At 40.9% G+C, this 13,795-nt stretch overlaps 1 protein-coding gene across 24 annotated transcripts in view; it reads right to left on the bottom strand.

Moving 5' to 3' along the window:
* The window catches only part of LOC124066541 (regulating synaptic membrane exocytosis protein 1-like), an 85,309-nt gene that overhangs the window by 38,976 nt on the left and 32,538 nt on the right, over positions 1–13,795 (bottom strand). For all 24 annotated transcript variants that reach the window (XM_046402990.1, XM_046402995.1, XM_046402993.1 and 21 more), the window contains one exon: positions 946–1,217. In XM_046402990.1, the coding sequence (XP_046258946.1) occupies positions 946–1,217 (272 nt within the window). The remainder of the gene's footprint in view (positions 1–945; positions 1,218–13,795) is intronic.

Below are 13,795 nucleotides of genomic sequence, written 5' to 3'. Positions count from 1 at the left end.
TTTATAAATATTACAGAGTCAACCTACTATGATATACATGATACACACGTTGGACAAATACTGCCATCCATATTGAGTACTCATGATCATCCCCTGTCTGGAGACTGTAATTATGTTGGGGCTTTTTTTAAAAGTCCGCATTACAAACTGGAGGAGGACTTTTGAAAAATATGAGTATTTACCAGATGGGGAAGGACAGGTAAAGAACGACACTAATGAGCTGGATTGTGGGATTTGCATGGAACAGTTTTTTTTGAGCTTATAAGATATAAGACATATAAGAAACAGAGGAAGAGAGTGGATAAATCATATGCTGTGGCCTTCACCATTACCAAATCTTAAAATAACAAAAATAATATTAAATTAAAAATGAATAACAGAACATTTATGGGATATTCTGCAGCCCTTTAAAGACAAGTCATGACATAACTGTGCTGGAAATCACATGAAATTAAACCACAGTTACACCTTTACATCTTATCTGTGCTTGTGCACAGTTGGACCCATGACACATGATGATGACTCACTTGTGGTCATCAATGGTAAAACAAGTTTTAAAATCCATCACTGTTGTGCCCTGTGAACATACTGTCATGCCACCTGTGCCTGAATGACAAAACCCATTATTTTACAAGATAGATAAGCCAGAAATGTTCCATATTCCACGTTTGGAAAAGGGCTTTAAACAGCACTCTCCCAATAAGGGAATGTATTTTGGAAGAATGCCATCCGTCCATTAGTGTTCCAGGGACACATTATGTCAGTTTTACCTTGAATTTATCCATCCCATCTTTATGTGTCTTCAGATGCATAGCTCAGTGAGATGGGCGTTGTTTTCCTGATATAACAACACACTTTAGATGTCAGATGTAAAGCTAGTATGAGGTTGCATGTCGGCTGTTGCTACACAGTTACTGGGAGTGTATTGGCATTGCTTCAGCTTACGTGTCTCTTGGTGGCTCGCTACGCGACCGAGCATCAGCGCCGGGCGTGGTCCCAGGAGCGCCGAGTCGGTTCGGGTCTTGGATTGCAGTGGTGGAATCTGGGGGTGCTTGAGAGCGTGAGCGAAGCTTCTTGTCACCGGGCGTTTGGCACACAGATGGCTCGCTGACGGCTGAACCGAGGCCAGTGGGTTTCCCAGCAGGACCAGTGAACCACTCGCCCGGTTTGGTCAGGATCTCCTGCTGCTTCCGGCAGTTATTACACACCCAGATCACCTTTGACAAAAGGAGCAATGGAAGAAATTACAGTGGCTGCTATAACATGTTTGTAAGTTTCAGAAAATCACATATATGTGGCATCACCGAGAATAGGACGTCTTCCTCATGTGTTTAATGCAGCTGACATTAGTACCACATTAACGTGTCTAACAGCAAAGAGCTATTCTTTGCTGCAACCCTGTGAAACACATCTCAACCACTAATCTGAGGCCTGGCTTCTGTCAAACAGGAAATAGAACAATGCACTTCCTAAAGAGCTACACTGCTGCCAATGAGCGGTCCAGAAAAGGCTTTTACGGAAGCTTTTTAAGATCACCATCATGGCAGTTATAGCAGGGAGCAGCTTGGCTTCCACTGTGGGCTGCTTCTGGCCTCCAAATGAAGTACACAAAGCCAACTGGATAATGAAAGGATATTCAACTCACTGCCAAAATAATATGATCTCCCATATTTGTCCCATCACAAATATGCACAGCGGCTATACATGGGCTGTGCTCACACACTGCAACTTGACAAAAATCTGCACAGAGTGACATGTTTGCTGTCTAGATCTGCAAGCCTTAGTTCTCAATTTTGGATTCCTCCTCATATTCTACATGTCCTTTTCAGGTTAGAACTCATGCAGTGCCTGATGTCAACACATTCTGACAGCGAATCAACTACAGTATGTGCCTCCTTGAGAGCCACACTCGCGTTCCCCTCTTTCATTGGGTATCATTTGATATCTTGCTCCCACAGAAGTTCAGATTCACAGACAAAACATTGTTTGCCTGGGGTTACACAGGACCACCTAAGTTTCATTAACATTTTTTTTTAACACAGTACCTTGTTCTACCTACCTTTTCATTACAGATACAAAATGCTATGTAGTTGAGACAAGCCAAACTTCTCAAAGATTACATGGTTTAGAGCTGAAACAATTAATTATCATACATAGTTAAATAAAATGTATAATCTAAGGCCAAAAATATAATTAATTCGCTAATTTCAGGTTCTAAAATGTGAATAATTGCTGCTCCTCTTAGTATCCTATGATTGTGAACTGAATGTTTTTATGTTTTGGACTGTTGATTGGATAAAAAAAATCTGAAAGGCAAGACCTGACTAATAATATTTGGCTAACTTTTTGTACTGAACCTCGCTGAACATTCAACTTTGTCAATGCTACCATGAAAACATTTTTGTTTTGTTTTTACATTATCAATTTTGAAAGAACTTCTAAGAACTAAATGTACCTTCTTCATATTTTCTCTTGCTAAACGGAAGCTGTTCTGACAATCCTTCATTGTCCAAATAATATCATAGAAGACAATCCACTAAATTTGGAAGAAAGCCTAGTAGCCAGCTAGACTGGACTGTATAGGTCAGGTCAAACTTTGACAACTTCTAACACAGACTGAAATGCATTAAAAACACATGCGGCATCTCTGATGCCTGTTCCTCAGTGCACCATCACATCAGCACCACTGTCACTTCACATCGATATAGGATGTGGGTTACATCCTAGAATAGATATGAGGATTCATAAGGGCCTGCAGTGTGAATGCAATCATAGTCCTGTGTTGACATCAGAGCCAGGATGAGGAAGATTGGATGACAGGGGGAGTGAGGTTGGCGGGAAATAAAGAGACAGTCAAAGGATGGAGGAGGAGAGCGAGGGGAGGTGAGAGTCAGTCCCTCTCCTCCAGCCACCAGGGTTCTCATTACTCCTGAACACTCCCCAATGACTCTTTAAAGAGAGCTAAAATAAAACACTCTGGCATTGGCCAACCCTACCCCCAACCCCCTCATCCTCTTACCCTTCCTCTCTCCCACCTCCTCCTCCTCCTGCTGCTCTTCCTCTCCCTTCCATTTCTCCCTCCTCCAGATTGCTTTTGATTAAAGCTACAAAAGCCGAGGAGAAAACAGCTTTACACCAACGCAGCTATATTTATCCTGCCAAACACCCCAGCACCACCAGGGAGAAAGGAAAAACGTGTGCTCAAACACACACACACACACACACACATACAAACACACAGCAAAGAAAGCAAAACACTGCCTCATGTGGGACATTATAGCTTTGGTGAAAACATCCACCAATCTGTGATTTTCTGCAGCCAGACCAACAAGGTGGACGGCTGCCAGGTGGACACTGCAGTACCAGTCTACATCCATGCATGTACAGGCAGGCAGTGATGACTATGTAGTCATGTAGGAATTTCAATGCGTCTTTAAGGGATATTAGTACACTTTCTTAATTTTGTTCCTGCATCTTTCATCTTGTAGTTTCTGATGTCAAAAGGTGTAAGAACACTAGAGAAATTGTAACAACATGCTCTTATTATTTAAACATCAGCCTGCTCGACGGCCATCTGCATTATTTGGAAATCCAGTGAGCAATTCTGAACGCTTCTGGAAAAGTGCAATAAAAGTTATTGCTATTGCTAAAATTGTTCTACATTAAGAAGGATGTGCGCACAGTGTTGCACATCATTAAGGACGCCACAATTGTTTTATTGACAACTAAATTATTGCTAAGTTTATAAAATGACAGATGCCCATCACAGACTCCTAAAGTAATATCTTCAGATTTCTAGTTTTGAAGGACCAACAGTTCAAACTCAGATATATCCAATTTACATTGATACGTTTGAGAAGCTAAAACAGTCAGTCACTGGAATTGTTTTCTTGGCAAGTGATCTAATTAGCCAAATGCCATGTTTATAGAATAATTTTCTGTAGGTTTTGTCAGTTAACTAATAAATTAAATGTTTCAGCGGTAAATGTAATTACTTAGATCTACTCAGGTATAACTTTGATCTTCCAGAGCATGTCAAAAACCCTGTGTTGTATAAAGTACTTGAAGTTCATACTTTAAAAGGTAAGACACTGTTCTAAAATATTACCTAGGTAAAAGTAAAAGTCACCCATATGAACAGCACTAGAGTAAAAGTCTTTAAGTATCAGGGTTTTTATCTGCATGCTAATAAAAAAAATATCAAAAACTGCTTTGGTTCTGATGCAGTATGCAAAGTAACCAAACTTACCAAATAAATTAAGTAAAGCTGCAAAGTTTGCCTCCAAAATGTAGCGGAATGGAAGTATAAAGTGGCAGAAATATATAATAAAGAATAATATAATAAAAAATAATATAAAAACAGTACTTCAAAGTTGTACTTAAGTACAGCATTTGAGTAAATGTACTTAGTTACTTTCCATCAGTGGGAAAAGCAGCCAATGGGATAATGCCTTTGATTGGACCAAATAACACAACAAATAACCTTATACAGCTAAAATAACTGCAGAATAAGTAACAGCACTGGATGGAAAGCAGAATCTCAGTGGCCATTTGTTGAGAAAATGACTTAATAGTTGTTATCTAAAAATACTCCTGACACATCACAAACATCCGATGTTTCATATTCACTCAAATTAGTTGCTGTTGTGGTTACAGTTGGTATATGTCCTATACCTTCTACAAGGAGTTAGAAATTAAAACTTGATAGTGACATCATGCAGCCATCTTGCAGCTGATGACAAAGCTGTGTGTATTTCACCGACATCCCAGTACATGTACATTATACTACTTCACTACAATACAGAGGAGCCCACATGTAAAGTGGTCTAGTTTAAAAATGAAGCACAAACAACTCACACAGAACTCCTCTGCCATTTAATCAGAAGCGAACATTTACAGAAACAGGAAAACTTATTAAATTGTTTACCCTAAAATATATGATTACAATGCAGAGAATGTATAATGAAAAATGGAATGCAAACCAGTTGACCACCCCACAAAAAATGTTCACTTATTCTCCACAACAACTTTTCAGAAGAATTTTTCTTGCAATCGGTTATCTTTAAGGAGCTCTTTTTTTTTCTCTTTGGAACAACTGTATTACAGCATTCAACATATTAACTCCAACTTTGAGAGTACAGGATAAACAAGACAAGGCCACAGCCTAACAAAACAACTCATCCCATTATGGGAGAAGAAATTTTTGCTGCCTTTTCAACAAGAAAAGCACCTTCCAACTTCTGAGCTCAGCACTTTCGAGCGTGCCACTTGGTATAGCAGTTTCGATATGGCAACAGACACAAAGGCACTTCGCAGCTCTGGCACATCCATGAAGTCATCTTGTGCCTACCCCAGGCTTTGCAGCGCCTGCACTGCATTCTCCCAACAACCTGGTACCACCTGGAAGGCTGGATGACCACAGGAAGGTGCTCCCCAAATGCCGACCTGTATCTCATTGATATGTAACTTCTTGACATGTATGGTCTTGGTCTGTATCTCCGGTGGTAGTGGTAGCGGTAGCAGCAGCAGCAGCAGCAGTCTCCCCTGTGCCGCATGAAAACACGAGCTCTAAATCCACCTCCAGCCCTGTATGGGTGTGGTGGAGCAGCTCTCCAGGTTCTCCAACGAGGTGGGGTGACAGACCTGGTCCTCTGACCTATGTGGGATTGTGGCCGTGAAGTTGCAGCGGGTGGTAGTGGGGTACTGGAAGGTGGAAGCACATCCACAGGGGGAAAAAGAGAAGAATAACATCATTCTTCATCTTTTGAATCAAGAGGATCCTTCTCCTCTGCACTAAAACTATGCACACACAGATGGGCAGGGATTTAGCTAAGTTTTAAACCAAACTGTCATTGGCAGTAGAAGTGCGACATGAGTTGTCTTCTACATGTGCTAATATGAAAAAACAGCCTGGTTCCAGTCCACTTCATCACTGCCTGCACTAACTATTATTTTAACAATATGAAAAATGACGAATGATGTAAAACAAATTGCTGGTTTAGATAGTAAGAAGAAAAGGTGCAAGTGATGGTCAGTTCAAGACTATTTTTCTAAATAGATACTGCTTAAAAATACATCAAAATACAGTTATGCACATTTGAAACATCACATCACTTGAATCACATCACTTAAATTTCCCTTGGGACCAATAAAGTATCTGTCTATCTATCTATCGATATTTTAATAGGTCTTGTGTCTAGTTAGCTTATGGCACCCACCTAATCAAATATTAAAGAAATGTTCTTGATATATTTATTGGATGTTTTTGTGAGCCACTGACAGAATGACTGTGTAAGTAATAACAATTTTGATACGTCCCTTTTCAACCTTTACCCTGTCAGAAAAGTCCAACTGAGCTCAGTGCTCCAATATCAGGACATTGTGGGTTGCACCCAACTACAAAATTGTTATCTTTCATATACACCCCAATACATGTGTTTTAGACCAACATTATGTGTATTTGTAAGTTAAATGTCCTACAGTTATTATATATTACAATAACAATTATATATTACTGTATTTTATATTTTACAACAATTTTTTAACAGCTGTGTGGTATTCTGTAGGTCAATGACGGAGGGAATACAGCGCCTGCACGGCTTAAGCTAACACATAGCGTTCAGTAAAGTTAGCTAGCTATGTCCTTCCTAAAAGCCTTTAAAAACAGACATGCTAACAGATAATCATCAGACAAAAAGGGTGTTATTACTTTATGTTACGTTATGAAATAAGCAAATGTGAAGAGCGCAAAGCACACATTCATGTTCGCTAGCTAACGTTAGCCACATGGTTACAGTCCTGTAACGGATAAACGACTAAACAACGTGAACATTTTGCTGGTCAGTCGCAACACACTGAAACAGACGACTGGCCAAAGTAGCGCTTGAGAAAGCAAATTAGTCATGACTGTTTAATGAGATAAAAGCCCCACATCTTCTCTCCTTTTATGTTGACAATTGGGTTAGAGAACAGCGTGTAAAGATGTGACCGAACTCACTCTTTCAAATCGGATTCCATCGCTGTTTCAGGCGTGATGGTGTCACCTGCAAAGAGCCCGTCGTTGGTGCTGACGGCGTAGCATTCATCCCACGTTTTATCTACAACCATCAAAGACCCTTCGAAACGTCTGCTCGACATCTTCGTTGGCAACGGCTTTCACACCTAACTTGTTTGGCTCCCGTAAAACGGACTCTGGTGCGATTGTCGGGTTAAATTAGTTCGTCTGGATTCGGGTGAGAACAGCCAAATGCTGATGCGGACTAAACAACCGGAACCTGTTGTGCTTGAATCCTAGTTAGACTACGCTGCCAGTTAATTAAGTCCGTCAAAAAGTACGCCAAGGGCGTATCGAATACTTCTGGACTCATTCTCAGTGAGCCCCTCCCCAATTCCACCTCCATTTATTTGGGGGTTTCCTCACTTGAGAGCTTTCAGCCTTTACTCAGTTCCTTTTTCTATGGTCCATGGTGGTAGCAATCCGCAATCTCACAATAAAATCTCCTAATTATTACTGGAGTCTTTTTTGTCCTCACCTACTTCCTAGTCATTATACTTGATTGATTGTATTATAATAATAGTCTTACTAATACTAATAATGCTTATGAGCTGTTCAGGACACCAAAGACCAGACGAAGAAGAAACTTTTGTCAATCAGTGGAACTTGATTTTGATATTGCAGGATGACAATCACCAAAGCGATTTACATGTCAGTCTGTATAAACACATGCTCTATATACATGTATAACTTCATGTTCATTAATCTGTGTTTGCTTTAGCTCATAGATACTAAAAACAAAATCACAGTGTCCTGTTGTCATCTGGCCTTCTGCATGCACAGCATTTCTCTGCATCTCTTCACCTGTATCTACTGTACATCTGTAAAGCCATATACCAAAAACACATATTCATAGATTAAATTCTCTGATGTATGCTGTAGAATTGTAAAATTAGCATAAAGTTATTTCATTCTCTTCTATCTTAGCGTTAAAATTCACATTGCTGATAATTCACACAGATCAAACATCACAATTACTTATTCTGGTTGTGGCTCGTCAATTCAGATTTAAGAAATAAAAACTAAATCTAAAACTGGTGAGTGAAATTAGCTGTTTGAATTAAAGGACTAAACTATGTTTTGGGTGCAATGTCTGACCTGTCAGTTTTATTCTTGGTGTACTCTATTCTAAGCACATTTCACCCATTGCTGGAGCAGTTATTGTGTTTCACCAATTGTGAGACGCTGTTAGAGTGTTGATACTGCAGAACAATTGGCCAGTGTTGTGGAGATATGGAGCGGTGAGCTGTTATTTTATGAGACTCACTTAATCCCATAGTAATCCCTGTATTAGATCACACTCTGATGGTAAAACAAGTGCCGGAGAGGAGGAACAGTAGGCAGGCAAAGAGCAGCCTGACAGTGAGCTCACACACACACACACACACACACACACAGGCAGATTGTGCATACTTGCACAAAACTGTACATACAATCAAATATATGCACATGAGCAGAGATGCACACATGCAGATACAGATGCTTGTTGTTATCCACACACACACACACACACACACACATACATACTGCAACAACAGCAGCAACGTGTCACATGACCACAGTAAGACCCCCCCCTGAGAGGAGTTTGCGAGTGAAGGAGAGAGCCAGGGAGAGAGAGAACAGCTTCTCCACAGATGGAAACTAGGACACCAAACCCCTGTGTGTATTTGCTTTGCATCCTGCTGCATCAGTGTGTGTGTGTCCATCTGCGTATGTGCATGTTTGTGTCTGTTGAGGAGCTGGGATGTGTATCCATTGGAGTGTGTATCTTTATGTGTGCATCATCGCTCATGTGTATATGGTGCATTTGGGTGTTTATGTGTGATACAGTATAACAATGAATAATCCAGTGGTGGAATCTTGGAGTTTGTGTAGCTAGGTGTTTGTTTCCTGGAGAGAGTAGGCCGTTTGTGTAAAGACAGACTGTACAGTATGTGAAATGGAGGTCATTATAAGAGGTTCAGTTCCCACATTCACACTTTCAAATCTATTTAAATACAGAATATACAGACACACACACACACACACACATATATATACAATACAGTTTATATATTGTTGTATATACTGTATATATACACATATGGAGTCATTAAAGTTATTAGAATCACTGACAAAGATACCAATACAGCTGGAAACAGCTTTCTGGTGAATTACCATCATTAGCTAATGACTATTGTACAGTAAGATATTCTTGCAGTTTGGGGAAAATATCCCATGGTCAAACTCAGATGAGTAACACAAATAAACACAAATGATTCTGTGATCAGGCTCGTGCAAATAACACAAGTTTAGAATTCATGAATGAAGACAGCATTAGTATAGCTTGTTAGCCTTAGCTAACCTCAGTGGGCGTGTTTCAATAACTTCATTCAGCTCACCTCAGATGTTCACACTGTTCCTCTTTGCTCATTTTTGGATTACCTGCTTCTACCAAGATTTCTGGATTTGGCAATAAGAAAATAAGTACAGAACTGGAGCCTGAACTTTAGAGAAAGACTGGCTAGCTGTTTTCCCGTTTTCAGTCTTTATACTAAGCTAGCTCTAGCTCTAAACAAAACACACAGATATGAGAGTGCTATCAATCTTTCCATCTGCCTCTCAGAAAGAAAGAGAATTAAACATATTTCCCAGTGCTGAGCTATTTCTTAAAAGAAAGGCAATTGTCAGACCAAAAGTTTTCAGGTTGCATCGCAGTCATCTGCAAACAACATCTGACATGGGTTACATACAGTTTGAAATAATTAGTTCTTCCAAGTTATAGTTGTCATTTTGACATTTTTTGACTCCCCCTATAAAAGTAGACTGTATAACTGCCTCTTTCTATCTATCAAGCCAGCAGTCAAATCAGACGGCATACACTAAACATGACATGTCATGTAACACTGCCAGCTACTGTTGAACTTCCTGCTATTCACAGATAGGTCTAAGAAACACAGAGTGCCTGCTGCCTAACAGGTGAGAAAAGTACTACATTTATCCTAAGGAAGGGGAGGGGAGTTGGAGGAGGGGCGGGACCAGGAAGTAGCATCAACCAATGACAGCTTGACGTATGGCACCAGCAGCATGCGAGGCGAGCGCCGTAACCAAGGGCGTCAATAAATCCTGCGCTAAGGATGAAAGACTGCCACAAAGGAGATTAGCGTCCACAGCAGCTAATGAGGTACTATATCAGCAGAGCCCGGCACCCGCAGCAATATACACACACACATACAGTACACACATGCACAGGCACAGAAAGCTTACACACAAATAAGTGCATTTACAGTCACCCAAATGCATTGTATTTGTACAGTAACACGTGGAACACTAGTTCTACAAATAACGGCATTTGACTTTGCACAACTGACTACACATGTCCTCTTTCTCACACACACACACACACACACACAGTAAAAAATACATACACAGAGGACATATCTGCAGTAAAATAGTTGATCAATATTATAATTTATTTACTTTAGCTCTCTGCAGACGTTAGGGTCCACGGGAATACAAGTGAGAGCATCTGTCCTCAGGCCAGATGTAACGTACATTTCCTTGACACACACCACGCACACACACAAACACAAACACACAGTGGGAGGACAACTTTAGCTTAAGATCTATTTTCTGTACAAACAGTGTGACAGAAGGTGATAGCTTTATGCACATGCATAGATGCTGAGATATGGTGTGTGTGTGTGTGTGTGTGTGTGTGTGAACAGACAGACAGACAGCGAGAGGTATTTAGGTATTTAGACTTCCCCCCCCCCCCCCCCCCGTTGCAGGAATGTGTAAATATAACATTTTGTGTGGAATACTCCACCCCAATGAATTTTTACACTTTTACACACACAGACACACATGCTATCTTTCTCTGGTAACTACACAGAGCTATAGTAGTGAGGTTAAAGGTAGTCACGATGCTGCACTTCCCTTTTTCACCACTAAATGTCTCTAGTTAGCAAACATGGCACCAGGTAATGTAAAGGACTGTCAGAGTGAGCGAGTGAATGAGTGAGCTTGATCTTGAAGTGTGCATAAGTGTGAAAGAGAAAATCAAGACAGGGAAGAGTGTGTGTGCATGTGTCTGGTAGAGTACATGCTTTTTAACTAGCTAGCTAGTCTCATTGCTGGAACAGCACAGCTCCTAAATCGCAGCTACTTGCATCTGCAATAATGACAGTTCTCCAGTTGGCAGTAAACAAGTGCTGGGGCTGACACAAGAGTGGCTTCACTCTTTATGCCTGCTCTTGTGTGTCACTCCATACCCGCTCACTCTCTTGAGCAGGCTGGTGACTGGATGCCGCTTTGTGGAGAGGTCAGGCAGAAATCTGCTGACATATTTAACAAGAACAAAGACATGCTGTAGCTCCACATTGGTTGGACTTGGGTTTTGCATGATGGCTTTCACTTTGTTGTGGTCAGCCTTCATGCCCTCTGCACTAATGATATGGTAAGTCCTGCATTTTCGACTTGTCAAAATGGCACATAGCTTTGTCAGCTTCAAGCCACTGTCCCTTATGGTTTTAGACAGCCGTCAAGTGCCTCCTTGGTTGCTCCAAACTAAAGTATGTTGTCCATCAACATGACAACTCCCTTGAAACTTTTTAACAGCACTGACCTCTGTCAAAGGAGGCAGCCACTGGAAGCAGGATCTACCTATAGGGTTTATAAACATTATTAGCTTTTGGCTGCTTGTATCCAAGGGATCTGTCAGAACCCACATGAGGTGTCCATAGTGGACAATACTTCGGTGCAATATCCTCCCAAGCTGAAAAATTTATTTCTCCTCCTTTACGGCCTTGTTCAAACGTTTGAGATCAACACACACTCCCATACACTCACAATCGGTCTTCGTTTCTCTTTTCTGCAGGAACCACTCAGGGGGCACATTAATCTCATCTATTATTCCCAGAGCCAGTATACACTTCAGTTCTGTCTCAGCTTTTGGCAAAAGGTGAAATGGGAGGCAGCTTGGTGTCGTCAGGGGGTAGGACTTTCATCAGCTTTCGGTTCAGTTTTGACAAGGTTGTAGTTGAGTAGACCCAATACACATCGCCCCGAACAAGTGTGTCAATGCCATCAGTTCTAGTGACCAAACACATCCCTCTCAGCAGATTGTGAGAGAATGGGCCCATGATGAACTATCCACTACTGGTATTTCTGTCCAGCGGACTTGCAGCCCATGCCTATACACTGCACCATCGGGACTGGTGATGCATGGTATTTTCCGTGTTGTGACCAACAAGGCACTGTGCAGGTCTAGTGAATGCAGCCTATGCCATTACAGTGATGTCTGTCCCTGTGTCCTACAGTGCTACCATCTACATGTAACTCCAACAGCCAATCATCTTCTGAATCAGGCTGCTCAATTATGACTGCTGTGGCTTCAGTTACTGCTCCAAGAAAAACAAGTCACCTCTTGTATGAGTGGATGCCACAGCCTCCTCTTTCAGCATTTTTGTTTGACAAGCTGCCACTTGTTCTTTGCTGGGCGAGAACATGTTTTCCCATGTTGTCTATTACAAGAACAGGCAGTAGGGTGTTTCGACTCACCGTGGACTGCTTTCTCGATCACTGACTGTCGTTGTCGGCCTTTTTAGTGTGGAGCTGCCGTCTCCCTTGTTTAACAGCGAAGTGCAGCATAAACTCACTTTTGAGTTAACTGTTGAGAAACATCATTGTCTGATATGCCAAAAACAATCTTTTCTCTGATTTGAGAGATTTGATATTTGATGAGTTAATTTTGTGCCCTGGTTGTGAGACCTACATTAGGAAATACTTCCAACAGTGTCAGTAGTACAGTGTGTGCTTGTATGTGTGCAGACAAACACCATACAAAAAGAATGTATTTGTGAGAGCCTTTCATAAGAGAGTGTACATCAACAACCAAGAGAGAGATGGCCCCCTTAAGACCAGTCAATGTGAGATGGACATGAAGACAGACGCAGCTAGCGAGACTAGCGATCAATAGTAATCATGAGGCGCCGTGGCGTTAACAGCGGATGACACATCGCTCAGGCTTTTCTACTGCGCTGCACCTGACACAAAGCACCACAAAGCCATAATTCCTTGTAGGCTTAGATCAATAGATGTACACTTCCACAAATATCTGGAACATAGTAAGATTATTTTTTAGATATTTTTGCCTTTATTTGATAAATCGTTCCTGTTAAGGTGCAATACTAACTTTTTCAGTCATGGTGCAAGCAAAGGGAGTTGTGTCACCTTACATGATGGTTGATCCTTCAGCCGTCAACATTGTGTTTAAGGGGGTTCAATCCACGGAAAAGTTAATGAGTGTGTCTCTGTGATGCTTGGAACAAATGTATGCAAGCATGGCACAGACTTGTCTCTGAGCTCATAAACACCACCCCCAGGGTAAGCTGTGATATTAACATGACGGCAACATAATTGAACACGTGATGAATGAACATTCTAAGTCTCCTATAACAAATTCAAGTAATACAACAAGGCGCTGTGGGGAAGGTGGGAGTAAAACTGCAGTAAGAGAGCAAATGCATGTATATGCTTGGGGGGATACAGTATATGAAATAAGTAACATTTCATCATTTTTTGAAATGCACTTAATCACTCTCTCTGAGAGAATGAGATGAAAGGTAATGTTGTGCTGATACCAATACCAGTATCACTAATGCCTCTGATACTAAAATGCTGGCTCTAGTATCAATAATTACACAAGTCTATGCACCACTCCAATTCTACATAATTTATTATATATATATATATATATAT

This window comes from Scatophagus argus, chromosome 10 (assembly GCF_020382885.2).
Source record: "Scatophagus argus isolate fScaArg1 chromosome 10, fScaArg1.pri, whole genome shotgun sequence".
NCBI lineage: Eukaryota > Metazoa > Chordata > Actinopteri > Scatophagidae > Scatophagus > Scatophagus argus.
This window is presented reverse-complemented; position numbering and strand designations above follow the sequence as displayed.